This window comes from Amaranthus tricolor, chromosome 13 (assembly GCF_026212465.1).
Source record: "Amaranthus tricolor cultivar Red isolate AtriRed21 chromosome 13, ASM2621246v1, whole genome shotgun sequence".
Classification (NCBI taxonomy): Eukaryota; Viridiplantae; Streptophyta; class Magnoliopsida; order Caryophyllales; family Amaranthaceae; genus Amaranthus; species Amaranthus tricolor.
In genome coordinates, this window is record NC_080059.1 from 6,290,975 (window position 1) to 6,308,391 (window position 17,417).

Here is a 17,417-nt window from a genome sequence, read left to right on the forward strand (position 1 = left end):
TACTCAATTTAGTTTAATAAATATAGCAATTAATTAATTTAATTATTTCATGTTGGAAATCTTTAAAAGATGTCATATGGAATTTTACAGTTCTTTAAGTTAATAGTATAATAAGTGAGTCACAAGTAGGAATGAACTTTAAAAAATTTTAGACCTAATTATAACTATGTTTAGAGGAGTTTTTTTGGTAAGCATGAATCTTAAAATCTAGGGTATATTAAAATTTTCCATAACATGCATCAATTATCTAGCAAGTATCATTTTTTTATCAATTACTATACTCTTATAAGAAATCGTCTTTTAGTGAAACGACCTCAAAACAAGAAGCTTATATACTAATAATTTATTAATTAGGCTATCCAATCTAAATACAGAGAGCGTCACATGGTAAGATTGTATCGCACAAGAATTTGTGAACAAGGTTTGGGCTCAAACATCACCAAACTAACGCATAATTAGGAGTATATATGAATTCATTAATGAAAACACCACACAATTATGCGTTAGCCTAGTCGTTGAAGATTTTCCTGTTCACCAATTATCTTGTTCGATTCACGTCATCTATAGATATGATTAAACCCCTCTCCTCCATGAGAATCGTGTACCAGAACTATTATCGAAGAAAGCTTGAGATACAGAAAATAATAATTAGGATTTAGGAGGCTAAAAACAAAACTCTTAAATTAAATGGTGAAAACTATGAAAATCAACTTCCCTTTGTATTCCAGTAATTAAACTCAAACAGGACTACGTACTAAGGTTTATAATTTCTAATAACTAAAAGATTACATTACATAAATTAGTTACCATGACACAAAAATAAGCTTAACAAATTACATAAAACAAAAAATATGGTAAAATTTTTGAGGGTGAAGCAGAAGCGAGTCATGTGCTAGCCAGAATTAGTATTTGCTAGAGAAGTCGAGTCGACTTTAAGCAGTCGACTCAGCAATTGCTCCTGGCCCATAAAATTTGCTCAGCTTTTGGACAAATAAGTAGGCTTTGTTGCTACTTTGATCGTCGACTTGACGCTCATCGTCTGCTACTACTATGCTGATTGTGCTGAACAGTAGGATTAGGCACCAAGTTGGCATCACCAACTGACACTCACAGTGGTTTTTGCTGGCTTCAAGGACAATGCAGATAATGAAGACGAGTGGGATCCAAGGAAGCTGTCCTCAGATTTACATAAAACCGAAAGTAGTCGAGCACTAAACATTGGGGTTGCTTATGGGTTGATCGTTGGTAATGTTTCAAGTCAATATTGAGCAGTTCTTCAGGTATACATTTTAGAGGCTCTGCTCTAACGAATTTCATATGATGCTCGTATCTGAGTTGCTTGATAAGGCAATATCCTCCTCTTAATCATATATCCTTAATTATAGTTAATATCTTTTGATTTACTTGATTATCTCCTATAATCAAGGAAAGTATTGTGTTACTTCCTTATATAAATAAACCGTTTGTATATTCATAGTTTTAGGGTGATTTGTTTCCTTTGTTAGCTTATTGTTTATATCTATACATTCTGTATATTTTTCATCAATGAAAAAAAGTTCTTCATATCCTCATATGGTATCAAGACCCTTTTCTTCCTAAAATTATTACAATCACGCTTCCTCTCTTAAGCATTCTTCCATGGCTGCTCATAATTCTGCATACCAAATTGCTAATCCTCATGACTCATCCAAACCCTTTACTTCCATCAATATCAACAATACAGTGAAACTCAATCCTCTTAACTATTTATCATGGAAGCTTCAACTCCAAGCTATTCTTATCGGCCACGATCTTCTTCGGTTTGTAGATGGTACTACTGCTGCGCCTACCGTTACCACCATAACCAATGGTGCTGAAATTTCTGACCCAGATTATGTAGCATGGCTACGTCAGGATAAACTCCTATTCGGAGCGTTAATAGGTACACTTTCCCCTTCTCTTCACCCTCTTGTATCTCGTGCTACAACATCCCAAGAACTTTGGGAAACCCTTGCCAAAACCTATGCTACACCAACTCGAGGCCGAATTAAGCAACTCAAAAATCAATTTAATAAGGTGACAACAGGTAATCGCACCATAACTGATTATCTCCATTTCCTAAAAGCTATCTCTGATTAACTTGCCTCTCTTGGCAAACCCATTGAACATGAGGATTTTGTTGAAAAAATTCTAGATGGTCTTGATTCGAACTATAAATCTATTAAGGATACCGTTAATGGTAGAGACACAAACATTTCTTTTGAAGAGTTACATGAGAAACTCATTAATTGTGAGCTAACTATTCAACAAGAAACTGAAAATGTCACCACCTTACCTGCTACTGCCTTTACAGCCCAAGGTCACTCACTTGCTCCCCGTCCACCTTACAAACCTCACACAAAGTAAACCTCTCAACTTCCCCTCCTCCCAACACCAACTATGCAGCCCCATCAGCCACGACCTTTTCTTGGCAAATGCCAATGGTATCGTGAGCAAGGTCATGTAGTTGCTCAATGTCCAATCTTTCTGCAACGATTTCCTACTGTTGTCCCACCCTCTGTCTCCCAACCTCATACTAGCCACAAATATCAAGCCCCACAATGCCCAAGTTGACCCTCATGCATCCTCATCCACAACTCCATGGCTTCTTGACAGTGGTGCATCACACCATGTTACTAATGATCTTGCAAATCTTTCCATCCATGCTCCATATGATGGCACCGAGGAGCTAATAATTGGTGATGGTAAGGGTCTCTTCATTTCTCATATTGGCTCTTTAACAATAAATTTTTGTAATTATACCCTTCATCTTAATAATGTTTTATGTGTCCCTAATATATTAGGCAACATTGTCTCCATTTCTCGCTTATGCCATGACAATGAAATATCCATTAACTTCTCTTCTAATCTGTTGGCCCTTTTAGGTTTTGTTAATGACTACACTTAATATAAACGGATGTATTTTAGAGATTGTGTGTAGGTCGATATCCGGTCTTGATAAAGATCGTTGATAGTGCCTATGACTTGGTTCATGAACTATGTATATGTCAAATATATCCAAGGAAGATCGCTTAGGATGTCAAATGTAGATAGGAGGTCTACTGTTCCCAAGTTTGATGATCTGATGATACTTATTGATGGAGATAGTGCTCTGTTCCCAAGACTTAAGTCTGGAACAATCAATGTTAGCTGAAAATTCTATAAAATATATTTTTCTGATTTTTTAGTTAATGTATTGGTTAAAATTAATTTGTTGCATCATTAATTTAATAAGTTAGTTGGCAAAAAGATTTTTTTTAACTACCTTAAAATTAACCGGCACATTTTCTACAAGTGGAGAAAACTTCTCTTTATTTTTCTCCACATAAATAGGCTTGAATTATGGGTCTAATTAAGAAAAACTAACTTGCCTATTTTTTTAAAAAATAACCGTGGTTTTTTTACTTGCAAATCAAGTTCCACTTTTCCTTAATTTTAGGATTAAGGATGTAGTGGGTAGTTTTTCAACTGGTTTTGAAAAAGAGGTGTATCCATACGTGAGATCAAAAATTAACATGAGATATTTTCTCCAAAAACTGCCAATTAACTTAAAATATTTTCTTGTGCAACTCATTAATTTCATCCTTAGGTATTTGGCCTTTGTAAAGGGTTTTAGAGAGAATTGTTGTAACTAGACTTGAAGAAGTCTAAGGGAGAAGAGAGAAGCTTTGTGTGAAGCAAGAGAAGGAGAAAAAGAAAGAGAAAGAGAAAGAGAAGTTGGCCAAGTTTTATGTAATTGTAACTAATTGCCTTAAACATAGTAGAGAATTTGAAATCCCAGGGGGTCGTGGTTTTTCCTTCTATTTAGGCCTAGAAGGTTTCTACGTAAAAATTGTGTTGTCTTTTTCTATTTTGCGCATCAAGTTTAAGTTTTAATTCCGCAATCTAATTCCGCAAAAACAGGGCAAAAATACTTAAACTTATCAAACAACAATTCAACCCCCCTCTTGTTGAATCTAACTGTCTCTAACTGTTTCTACATAATCTTTTTGCCTTGAAGGACACAACTTTGGGGATTACTCTTAACCATGGAATTGCTAAACTCGGAGTTTATGAGCTCTATCAAGCATTCACAAGCATCTCTAGCAACAAAGTTGATTGGCACCATCGATTAGGCCATCCATCCACCAAAATTATGAATGTTATTCACTCTCATTTTACTTTAGATGTGCCATTAACAATAGATTGTAATAGTTGTAATAAAAGTCATCGTCTTTCTCTTTCTATATCTTCAATTATTTCCATTGCTCCATTGCGGTATATTTTTACAGATTTATGGACATCTCCTATTCACTCTCATGATAATTACAAGTATTACGTTATATTTGTTGACCATTTTTTTAAATATATTTGGTTTTATCCTCTAAAAAATAAATTTGACACTTCAAAATTTTTTGTTAGATTTAAAGCTCTTGTTGAAAATTATTTCCAGCGCTCTATCATACATCTCAACAGTGATAATGGGGGTGAATATGAAGCCCTTCGTGAATTTCTCACAATAAATGGCATTTCTCATCTTACCACTCCTCCTCACACCCTTAACACAATGGTTTTTTGGAACGACAACATCGGCACATTATCGAAACTGGTCTATCTCTCCTCACTCATGCCTCAATGCCACTCTCATTTTGGACCCATGCTTTTGCTACAGCAGTATATCTAATTAATAGGTTACCTACGCCAACTCTAAATAATTCTTCTCCCTTCACCACTTTATTTAGAACTGAACCAAAATATTCTAAGTTACGCGCATTTGGGTGTCTTTGCTACCTATGGTTACGTCCTTACCCTCGCCATAAACTTGATCCTAAATCTACCCCATGTGTCTTCATTGATTACTCTCCAACACAAAGCGCTTACTATTGCTTTGATCCTTCCCTTAACAAAAATTATGTCTCACGTCATGTTAAATTTATTGAACACTCATTTCCCTTTGCTCAATCTCATGGTACAACACCTACTATGGACATTGACACATGGTGTTCCATATCTCTTCCTATTAAATTAATACCTACAGATCATCATAATCATACTCCTACGTCACGAGCATCTCAAGTTGATAATCCACCCAACACCTCAAATGCAACTCCTTTAACACCTTTACATTCAGATTCTCATTTATCTACTACTTCCGATTCACCCTACTTAAACAGTACTTCTACTCAAAATGACTCGGCAATATCCGACTCTTTCTCACCACCACCAACACCAACTCATTCTATGACCACCAAACTACAAAATAATATCCGCAAGCCCATTCAAAAATTAAATCTTCATCCTCAATTACAAGACACCATCACAGAACCTATAAACATTACTCAAGCACTTAAAAGTCCTGTTTGGCGAAAAGCAATGGAAGAAGAGTTTCAAGCTCTCATTAAAAATAAAACATGGGACCTTGTTCCCTCATCACCATCTCAAACCATAATTGGTTGCAAATGGGTTTACCGTATAAAACGTAATCCTGATGGATCTATCAAACAATATAAAGCACGTCTTGTTGCAAAAGGATTCCATCAAAGACCGGACATTGATTATAAAGATATATTTAGTCCGGTGGTAAAGCCCGCCACAATTCAACTCATCCTTTCTATTGCTCTCAAAAATGGTTGGTCTCTGCGTCAATTGGATATCAACAATGCTTTCTTACAAGGTACTTTATCCGACGAGGTCTATATGTCTCAACCCCCCGGTTTCCAAGATGTTAACTCTTCCCAACTTGTTTGTAAACTACATAAGGCCTTCTATGGCTTAAAACAAACCCCTCGTGCCTGGTATCATGAGTTACGACATTTTCTTATCACTTATGGTTTTAAAAACTCTATTTGTGATTATGATTTTAAAAATTCTATTTGTGACTCCTCTCTCTTCATCTACCAATCTAATGGCACTACCATTTACCTCATTGTCTATGTCGATGATATCATAATCACTTGCAATTCTGATTCCTCTCTTTCTCAGTTTGTTAACATTATCTCTAAACGGTTTTCTCTGAAGGATCTTGGTGAACTCTCATATTTTTTAGGTGTTGAGGTAGTGCCTCAACCAAATGGCCTCTTTCTAAGTGAAAGAAAATACATATGGACCTACTCTATCGAGCAAAAATGGAAAATGCTAATCCTATTGCCACAACTATGCAAACTCACCCCCTCTCACAAAAAATGGTACCATCCTGCCAAATCCTACTGACTATAGGGCTCTAGTTGGTGGTCTTCAATATCTTGGGTTTACAAGACCAGACATTGCTTACTCCGTCAACAAACTTGCTCAATACATGCAATCCCCAACACAACAACATTGGGAGGCCCTAAAACGTCTTCTTCGCTATCTTTTTGGTATAGTTCATCATGGATTATTACTAAATCGTCACTCCTCTTCCTACAATTTACATGCTTTTAGTGATGCTGATTGGGCTCGTGACACTGATGACTACATTTCAACTACTGCTTATATTGTTTACTTTGGTAACAATCCCATCTCATGGAGCTCTGCAAGCAAAAGACCAGGGCATGATCATCTACAGAGGTCGAATATCGTGCTCTAGCTGCCGCAACGGCTGCAATACTACGGTTACGTAATCTTTTTCAAGAGCTTGGGCTCAAACTAGCTTCTCCTACAATATACTGTGATAATGCAAGTGCCAACCCTTTATTCCACTCCAAGATGAAGCACTTAGCTCTCGATTATCACTTCGTCCGAGGAAACGTTCAAGCTGGCTGCCTTCATGTATCCTACATTACTACATCAAACCAACTAGCTGATGCACTCACGAAGCCATTATCCAGGGCCACATTCAACTTCTTGATCAACAAAATTGGTCTTGTCAAGTACATGACCATTTTGCGGGGGCATGATAAGGCAATATCCTCCTCTTAATCATATATCCTTAATTATAGTTAATATCTTTTGACTTACTTGATTGTCTCCTATAATCAAGGAAAGTATTGTGTTACTTCCTTATATAAATAACCGTTTGTATATTCATAGTTTTAGGGTGATTTGTTTCCTTTGTTAGCTTATTGTTTATATCAATATATTCTGTATATTTTTCATCAATGAAAACAAGTTCTTCATATCCTCGTATTGCTAAGTCTGAAAATCCAAGAGTGGGATTCTCACAAAAAATCACCTACATATCATGCATGGGGTATGATAAATTTGTTAACGGGCTTGTACACGATAAGATGCGCCACATAAGAGGAGAGTTGACTGCACATAAACCCGATGAGTTCTATCCTAAAACTAACTGGTATCAAGAGTAGCCCATCAAATATATATATATATATATATATATATGATAGTCAACCTCTCTAATTTTTTGATGTGAGATCACAAGTGGGTTATTTTAATGCTTGTAGTCTTGTAGAACGTACATAAAATGGTTGTAGTCTTGTAGAACATACATAAAATGGTTCGTTAGGAAGCCATTGAAATTTTCCTTTCGTAAGTATTGCTGCAACAACTTACGTTTCATAGTTACAAAAATGATATAAAAGAAGTGAGATAGATGCCACTAAACTTACAACTAATTGTAACCGTAATCACCATGGATCATCAACATCATAAACTGCGGAAAGCAATACAGACTTTAGTTCCTCAATTTCTTCCACAATTTGCTCATTCTCAGCCTGTCTTTCCTGTATCTGACTTGCTAGGTCTGCAATTGGAATAATTTGTAATATCAGAAGCAAATTACAAGTATGATTGCATTTTGAATTATGTCAGATTTTTGAAGTACTTGAATTTGACATTTTGAACACCAAAATCATCCAAAGTAATATAACATTTATTGATGGCCAGAAAAAGGAACCACCTGTGAAGGAAAAAGAATAGTACAAAGGCAAGCCCAAGTTCCGAAACACTATAGGTATTACAATCACATTGTGCTTTGATAAGAAAACTCTCAATTCTAATTTGCATAAAAGATTCTTCACGAATCACACGTTAGTTTTCCAAGCTTCTTTATTTTTTTCCATTGCCCAACTGAAGTCAATCGGACACAACTTTGTTTATCACTAACAATGTTAAGATTGGTAAATGTGACCCCTCCAAACCCGCCTATGTGGGAGCCACTTAATAGCATTGGGGTAATGGAATGTTGTTGATTTATTGCCCATACAAGTCAAGGTTAAAATCGAGCAGCATGGAACAAGCCCAATCTGTAAGCTACAAGCCTCTATACAGAGATTGTAGATCATACTATGAGTCAGTTAGCTTCTCTAAATGAGAACAAATATCGAGGTCCTAAATCTCTAGGGGAAATACAGCAGAACTGTATAAAGTTTAGACTTATTGCAAATTTACTCAAAACTTTTGAAATCATATCACAAACACTAATTTTGTAGCTGCCAAATGGAAATTTAGGAAGCAGCGTTATCTTATGCTGTGTTACAGTATATGCAGTACACCAAGATATAAAAAATAGCCCAAAAGTCATGAGAACTCAAGTATGCAGGCTAAAACTTTAAATGATATCAGATATTTGCCAATTACAGAGCAAGTAAATAAAAATTTGTAGTACCAAAAAGATAGATATGAAGAATACCAGAATTAGAGCTAAGAAGATCTTCAAGAATCTCCTTATGAAGTGCTGACACTGAGCATGGGAAATAGGCATCTTTCTGATCAAGCTTATGGATATCATCTTCAAGAGATTCTTTGTTCGACAACAAGGTCCTTAGTTCATTGCAATTTTCACCTTCTATGCTCTTTTGAAATTCAATGCATGCTTTAGAAAAAACCTCTCTATCAAAAAATCCATGGTCAATCTAAAATAGACATATTGTATACTGGCTTTAAAGCATATTGATTACAGGTAGCTACCAATACAATGATTGAAAAATGTTGCAATAATACATTGTCATTAGAAAAACAAGAGGTTGTTTGAATGCTGTAAAGTGTATACATCAAAACCAAAACATAGTCACTATGTATGGAACAAAGAACAAGTGATAGCATGATGATGAGGCTTGATTTCACTAATTATTATTAGTTATTACTTCTCATTACCCATATCTCAAATTTTGGATCAGATCATATCGAGATTGAGTTGAGTTGCATCAACTCAAAAGTTTGTTTAGAATCAATTCAAAACCAAGTCAGGTTAGGTTCAAGTTTGAGTTATGTCAAAGTCAACCCGAGTAGATACCAAGTCAAGTCGATACGATTTGAGTCTAAGCGAGTTATACTTTAGTCAAATTGAGTTCACATTTCAGTTTGGGTCATTTTGGGTTCGACTTGATCAGGTCATAGTTGTATAATATCATATTTAGGTCAAGTACATGTCAGTTAATGTGAAGTTCAAATTCAGTTCTCAACTTTGAGCAATCGAGGTTATTAGGTCGGGTTGGGTTTTATTCAAGTTTGATCCACTTTTTCCAATTTTTATGAAGTCACAGGTTAAAAGCCACTTATTGTTGGGCCTTGAGTTTCGGGTTTTTTTTCTGGGAAATGGATGCTTTAAAAGGTATTTATTTATTAAGGGTCATTTTCAGGTCACGGATAAAAACTTAAAGTGTTATGATCCACTAATTTTTGAGTAAATTTTTAGGTTAACTAAACATTAATAGGTACATTATTGTGTATAAAATTATAACGGACTAAAACTTGCTATGAAATGAAAAATTACATACTAATGAAAATAAATATTTCTTAAGATTCTAAATTACTTTTTTATCGGACTCGAGAACCCATATCCGACCGGAAGATGTGTGCAAGAAGAGGCGGACACGTGATTATAACTATGGTGGGGCCATCGTAGTTGCCTTACAAGCAAAGCTTGATTATTTGGTTTGTGTGTTGTATTATTGCTAATAGCCAGTAGATTTCTTTTTGTAAAGCCTCTTATTCACCTTATCATTTTTTTTTCTTTTCTCCTTAAGTTTGAGTATCCATGGAGTTGAATTGAACAACAAAAGAAAAGACATAAAACGAAAAATACCCAAAGCATCCTCCAATTACATCCCACCATAAGAAAAGGAACTCTTGGTTATATAAGATGCAAAGGTGTTTGACACAGCGCATCAAAACCCAAACCATACGTAAGTTCTTTACTTTTAAACTCTAAAGTCTAAACTAAATAATTGGTGCTAAAAGCTTAAGAAATTAACTAGGACTTAAGAAGATTAAATAAATTCTCAAGCTTACAATATAAGGACCTTGCTTATAAAGAAGATAAAAAAAAAATAAAAGAAAACCTTAAGGGGTTGTTTGGGTTGTTACACAAATGAGGATAAAAATTGTGAGACCAAAAGGTCTTTGAGATGAGATTTTATATGAGTAAATGAAGTCTCATCCTTGTTTGGTAATGCAAGAATATAATTGGAATTGTTATGTCTATGATTAATACGTGAAAATTGGTCCTTTAAAAAATAGTTGAAGTCATCCTTCTTAGTATATTTGTCATTGTAAATTAATACAAATTCTCAACTCCCACATTTGATGTCCCTTTCCTATTCACAATCCCACCAAACAAACAAGGAATTTTTCCTTCTAAATTTAACTCCCAATTCCCATCCCACTACCCTAAGTCCCTTCAAACACACACCCTAATTTTAAAAATTTAATTTGTATGGAATTTTCTCTGCATCATTCAAAAGTGTCCAAAAAGCATTTGCATTATTGTTCTATAGAAATGGAACATTGGAATGACATGTACAGCTCAAAAGAGTACCGTTTTTTGTTCAATTTTTCAAGCATGTCATCTCTTTCCCTCCTCTGTTGATTAGTCTCTTTGGCCAAAGCTGCTACTGATTTTCTTGAGTTAACTATGAATCAAGTAGCAAGAGTTGGTACTTGGTATAGAGAAATGAAGTATCCAACAATTGAAGATTTAACGTGAGCAAAGAGGAAAAACATGAAAAATGAAAATTATTTATCCTTTCCAAAGACCCCCTAGCTACTTGAGCCGATTCAAAGGATATCACAAGCTTCAACGTGAGACACGTTTGTCTTGTTTCAAATAACATAAGCTTTTATGATAAGTTCATCCAAAACAGGAATGTTGAAAACCTGTCAAAGTGGGCAAGATCTCTGCACACAGGTTTGCATGGATAGGCAAAAAGACAAAACAAATAAATTTTAGGATGTTGGAGCTTAGTTAACATGCGACACACTCATTTCACTGTCCTTGGATTTTGATATTCAAGTTCATCTGCAACGCTCATCATAAAAGAAATTAAGTCCTTTGTTGGTGTCACTAACACAAGCTCAATATGGTAAATTTACTATTTTAGCCCATTGTTTAGGTTTGCAAAGTTAAACTTTTGTCTTTGACACACAACATCAATTTTTTGCCGAGTATACCATGGGGTAAAACTTATAAAGCAATAAAATAGGATGTTGAAGGGAAGCCTTGTTATAATGTGCCATAAAGAACATAGAAAAACCTTCCCATTAATTTGGTTACAAGATTCGAAACTTCCAGCAAACATGCATAACATAGAAGATAACAATATCAAATACATTGCCATGTACGTACTTCACGAATTTGACAAGATTTTATGTCCATATCAATAATTTGTACTTAAAAATATAAAAGTAGGACATTTTTTTAACATATTTTTCTTCATTCTCAATATTAAGAATTCGCCTCAATTCCTCTCACTTGAAAGTCACACCAAAACATTGTGAGTAGCCTCTGAGTGATGGTGTCTAGATGCTAGAGTTTATGAGCAAGAAGAGGATGTATATATACATCAATATTCCATCAATTATAAGCATAAATCATGTCAATGTCTAAAATTTTAATACTTCCTCCGTGCATACCATTTTCACTTTTGCCCTTTCCAATGATCAATTTCGACGGTAAATATCTTAATGTTATCAAAGAGTAAAATTATTATTTGACATTATGAAAGTAGGTGTTAAGACAAATCTAATAAGATCTCACTTAACTAAGTTTTCTCTATGCATTACTAACAATTAGAGACAAACTTTGTTTGTTAATAGTGAAAGAAAAGTTAAAACAATGCAAGTAATACTATATAATAAAAATATGAATGAGGTCATATTTTAGTGAAGTGCTTCCTTCCTCCTCAAACCTCACAACTTGCTCGAAATTCAAACCAAAAGACAATAGCAGCCTAAATAATAGTCTCTAAACGATGGAGTTAGAAAATGGAACTTTACTCCAATTACTCAAGACCACAATTTCTCAACCACAAAAAAGTTCATAGTTATTTATCTTTGCCTACATTGAAAACAATATTCTTCAGCAGTATAGATCAGAGTTTTCATTGACATAAATCAACTTATATGTAGGGGAAATCTAGGCCTAAATCAACTTATATGTAGGGGAAATCTAGGTGCAGACATGCCTTGGTCATGACTTGGGTCATTTGAATGAAAATATTATTAATATTTGAAACAGTCGCATTATTATGAGATTTCATTAGTCATTTTTAGCGCCTATTTTTTTTTATATATATATTTGTTCGTTACTATTTATAATTTAATTAGTGATGGTAGTAATTTGAAAAATTTCTACGATGATTAGAAACTTGTTAATTCGTAACGTAGTTATGAATCATAACAAGTAACGTAAATTTTGGAGGTAAAACTTAAAGTTGAGCAACTACCCATAACAGTTCGAGAAAATTTTAATTATTATCCGGGCATATTATTTAACCATGATGGGAGTAAATTAAATATTTCATACACATATACAAGTGATTTTTAAACATGAAGTACAAGTTACATAACTTGTTACATGTACAACAATTTTTACCCAAACCTTAAACTATCTTAGATAAACCTTTCTTACACTATAATAGATCAAATGATGGACAAAAATCACCAAAAAAATAACCCCAACCAGCAATGCTAAAGCTGTCCCTACTCCCCCTTATAGCCCTTTGTACACTTACATAAGCTAAAAACTCTACCCAAGAATCCCTTTTGTTCTACCCAAAGCTTTTGCATCATTACAAGCATGCAAGAAGTAAATATTTGAAGCAAAAACACTCTATTTTCTGAACAATTATTCAGCCATAAACCCCAACACATTGCTCCCAAGTTCATCCATGAACAAACACTAGAATCCTTCAAACTTTCAACTACTAAAACACCTTTTCTCATTAAATCTTCTTCAAAACCCATCTAAAACTTCTGAAAATTTATGTTTATAAACTCAAATCTCCCATTAAAATAATCTTCATTTCAAGAGTTTTCCATAGACACCCAACTTGAAGAAATCCACCAAGTATAGAGTAAGTTATGTTCATTTGTTTCTTCCACTACTTGTTGTTAGAACTTGTTCATGCAAAATATTTTTCTTTTACATGAATCCTTCTATAAACTAAGATGGTATTTTATCTCTAAGACTAAGAAAACCATAACTTATAAATCTATAAAAATCGGCTATAATAGAAAATAAGATGTATTTCAACAAATATATAAATTTTCTTACTTTAAGGATTTAAGTAAATTATGGGACTTGACTAATTATGTTGCTCAACATAATAAGTACACTCCAAATATGTAAAAATCATTACAAGAATTAGTTTAACAACTCCAACTAAGGAAAGTTAAGTGCATGTTAGAAATCCAAAATTATTATTGATTTTTGGATGAATGCAATATGTTTAGTTGAAGAGTTGGAGTTGAGACTTGAAAGGCAAGGACCCGAAGTTAGAACCTCTTCTAAGAACGCGTATGAGCTTACGTGGGAGCTTACGGAATATTTATATAGGCTTAGAGTCGAGGTATGTCACATGGGGTGATTTTTAAAGGATTTAAGAACAAGTTGGGAAAGTTTCGTATAAACTTGTTTTTAAAAATAAAATTCCCAAAGAGAAGTTCTTGAATCTTGAAAAATGATATCAAAATGATAATTTTGAGTATGAAATGATTTATTACATGTATTATTATTGTGGGCATCATGCATGTTAATTTTAAGAAGTGTTGTATGTTTAAAGGCATGGTTAACACTACTTTGTGAAAGTAATCGTGATGAAAATGGTTATATGGACTTAGAAAATATTTGAAATGCATTTTAAAAGTAATTTCCAGTAGCTATATGTTAAGAAAATCTCTTGGATATTTTTGTTGAAATTTATTCGTTAAAATGATATTAAAACATGATATTAAAAAAACTCTTGATCATCAAAAATAATTAATAAAACCATATTATAATGTCTCCAACAAGATTTGGCCAGAATATATTTAGTTTGGAATTTTTCATGATTTTTGAGTAATCGCTAAATTGTTTATCGGTATACTGTAAAATAGTAAAATATAAAATAATTACCAAATAAATACATATGGACTTGAAATTTTTATCACATACTGGACATTAACTAAAATTGGTAAAAGTTGGGGAAGATTTTGTTGTCGTTTAAGGACATTAATAATTTTTACTCGGTTTTCAATAATCGATAAGTTAGAAAACGGTAAAATATAAAATAAATACTAAATCACGTCTTTTGGACATGAAACTTTTATGAGATACTTGTATAAAAAGTAGATACATGTAAAAAAATTTATATGGATTTTTGTGACTATATATGGACTTAAATAAATTCTTTTTGTTTTATCGGTAAAATAACAAAATTAATTATTAAAAATACCCCAAGTGATTTGTAATGGTTATTTAAAATTTTATGTCCCCTTAAAATAGTTTCTGGAACATCATAGAATTTTTATATTATTTTATTCGAACTTAAATAATTTTAAATCGATTTTGTTTTATTTATCGATAAAATGCCTATACAAAATAATAAAATATCACACATGACTTTTATAAGTTTAAATGGGTTAATAAAAGTGTTATATGACTTTTAGAACTTTGATATAATTTTATTAAGCTAATTATTAATTATTTACTAATTTATCAAATTAATCGAAATGTTTATTTATTAAAAGGTGTATTATTGTTAATTAAATTGAATAAAAATAGACCTATATCAAAAATTTATTGTTGTATTTAATACCTAGTGCCTCATAGTATAAAATTAGTTTAACTTAGACGGTTTATAAATTTTACGGATTTAAGACATCATTTAAATAACGGTAAATACCTAAATTGTCAAAAATAATCGTAAAATCGTTATAAATTGGCATAATCCATTATAATTTCATGGGACAACCTTAAATTCATTTTAAATAAGGTATTATAATGACTTGATTAATTTGGGCCTTGTTGGAGAATTAATATGTATTTTGTAAACCAATTATCGATTTTATTACCGGCAAAACTATCTCGTATTTAAGAAAATAGTGTTTTATGAAATCTTCTGTGATAATGATTTTATAGACTTATGAGCTATATTCTAGTTGTTTAAGGATTAAAATGAAACATTTTAGTGGTTTTCTTGAAAAATCGTATTGAACTTTAATCACTTTTGTTACGATGCATTTCCATACATGCTAGTAATGCCCCAAGATAGTACAAAGGTTATGTTTGATGACATGATTATGCTAAGTATGTTTTACCCATGTGGGAAATATTATGATTTGATTTTGCTATATTGTAAATAAAGTATGTTTTGCTATGTTGTAAATAAAAGATGTTTACCATATGGAAAAAGTTAATATTTTTGACTTTTCAAATGCTATTGAAATTACAAGATATATATTATATACAAAAATGTTTTAGCCAAATGGCGGGTACATATGTCACAGCAAATGTTGTGTGCATGATTAAACGGCTCATCAATACTAAGCGCGTATTGTTTACAATACCATTGTATTACACTTGCCGGACATGTCGCTGACAGTAGACCGACTAACAAACAAGTCACAGGATGACTTACAGAGTATCCATGCAAACTTATGATATGAGTTTGAAATTTATTTGGATCTGTTGAGATCTTATGATTTATGATGAAAAATGAGAATTTGAAATGACTATAGAACTATTGAACTGGGTTTGAATGATAAAATGATTTATCAAATGAAAAAGCATATTTCAAAATGAATTTATTCAAATCAAAAAGGTTTTAATAACTTGTTTGACGGACACCAGTGTGTTTATACTCAGTCTTTTTGATGATACTATGCTTTGTATGTTTTTCCAATGGTTTTATTTTTAGAGTAAACCCCTATGGTACCTCGACGGAGAATGAATATGCAAGCGGAAGATGAACCCGAGTTGAAGTATGACTCCCTTTTGCTTAGATCTTTTTATTGTATTTAAGAGACTATTGGTTTAATTGTTTAGGTTTGGACTATTTTAAGGATGTAATTTGAACTTTGGACTTATTTTGATTTGGTTGTAATTATCCTTTATTTTAGACAGTTAAGACTTCTGTTATATTGCGTTTTGGTTCAAGTATTCTATTTGGACATTGATTTACCATTTAAGTAACACTTTAATTGTGTTGGAAAAATTAATCGTTTGAATAATACTAAATTACAAGCTAACTAACTTGCTAAAAAATTCTAAATGTTTAACTATATACATGCAAAAAAAAAAAAACAATTAGAATGATATTCCTAAAGACAAATAATGTTACAACAAAAAGAAAATAGTTTTACCTGTAACAGCCACCAAACCACTGAGTTCATACTGGGATAAGTAGACCAGCTTTAAGAGTTCAGATTCTCTGGCAGCCAGTGAAGTCTCAATTTCCTCAATTTTAACGATTTCGGATTCAATTTCTCGTGTTATTTGGATGTTCGCCTCAATTTCATCGTTAACCTATTAAATAAGTTGTATTTGGTGATAATTTTGATGAGAAAAGTGAAACCCTAGATATGGCGGAATTTGAAATTGAGAGAATGAGAAGAAGAAATGAAAGTGAGAGATCGAAAATGGAATACCTTGTCAAGCATGTCCTTTAAAGTTGAAATTTGGAGCAGTATCGCCCCAGTGTCGTCCATTGTTTTCTCGATTTCTCCCTTTTCAAAGTTCCCGCGGAAAGATTTTGGCAGCTAACGACTATTGCTTCATCTCAGTTGCTTATAAAAAATCATAATTTTATCAAAAAAGAAAAGGAAATTATTAAATATCGCTATTTTTTCACTACGTTGCTACCTTTTTGACTTATTTTTTTTTGTATCAATTAAACTTTTATTAGAAATCATTTCTTTAACATCACTCCATACTAAACTCTTCAACACAACCTTAACTAATTATTTTTGTATCAAATCAATATGAAATGTGAATTCAACATTGAAAATAGAGAGATAACTTAATTTTTGCAAAATTTTGGAATTTTTTTAAAATTTAATGATTTTATTTTTAAAAATTAAATTATATCTTCAAGTATTCACTTCACAGATATTTAGATATGAGGTCTCACTACTCGATTAACAAGTCGGAATTCAGTCAAACTTCAATTATTATCTGATATCATAGTAAAAAATAATTATGAACCTTGATCAATATTATCTTAAAATAATTAAATTTTTAATTAATATGTAGTTTACACATAATATGTGATTTAACGTAGGCATAC

At 32.6% G+C, this 17,417-nt stretch overlaps 1 protein-coding gene across 1 annotated transcript; it reads right to left on the reverse strand.

The window, feature by feature from the left end:
- Nucleotides 1–7,140: 7,140 nt before the first annotated feature.
- Nucleotides 7,141–17,088, reverse strand: LOC130798279 (microtubule organizer protein 1-like). Its single transcript, XM_057661201.1, has 5 exons — nt 16,780–17,088; nt 16,495–16,657; nt 10,691–10,784; nt 8,564–8,763; nt 7,141–7,675 (listed from the first exon to the last, which is right to left on the reverse strand). The coding sequence occupies exons 1-5, from the start codon at nt 16,837–16,839 to the stop codon at nt 7,560–7,562; spliced, it is 633 nt and encodes a 210-aa protein (XP_057517184.1). The 5' UTR covers nt 16,840–17,088; the 3' UTR covers nt 7,141–7,559.
- Nucleotides 17,089–17,417: the final 329 nt, after the last annotated feature.

Bases quoted from the DNA above. Each gene is read 5' to 3' on its own strand.
- LOC130798279 (XM_057661201.1), bottom strand. From the start codon at position 16,839: ATGGACGACACTGGGGCGATACTGCTCCAAATTTCAACTTTAAAGGAC. The intron at 16,658-16,779 runs GTATTCCATTTT...CTTATTTAATAG, and splicing joins TAAAGGACATGCTTGACAAG to GTTAACGATGAAATTGAGGC. The intron at 8,764-10,690 runs GTACTCTTTTGA...ATTTTTTGATAG, and splicing joins GAAAAATTGAACAAAAAACG to AGAGGTTTTTTCTAAAGCAT.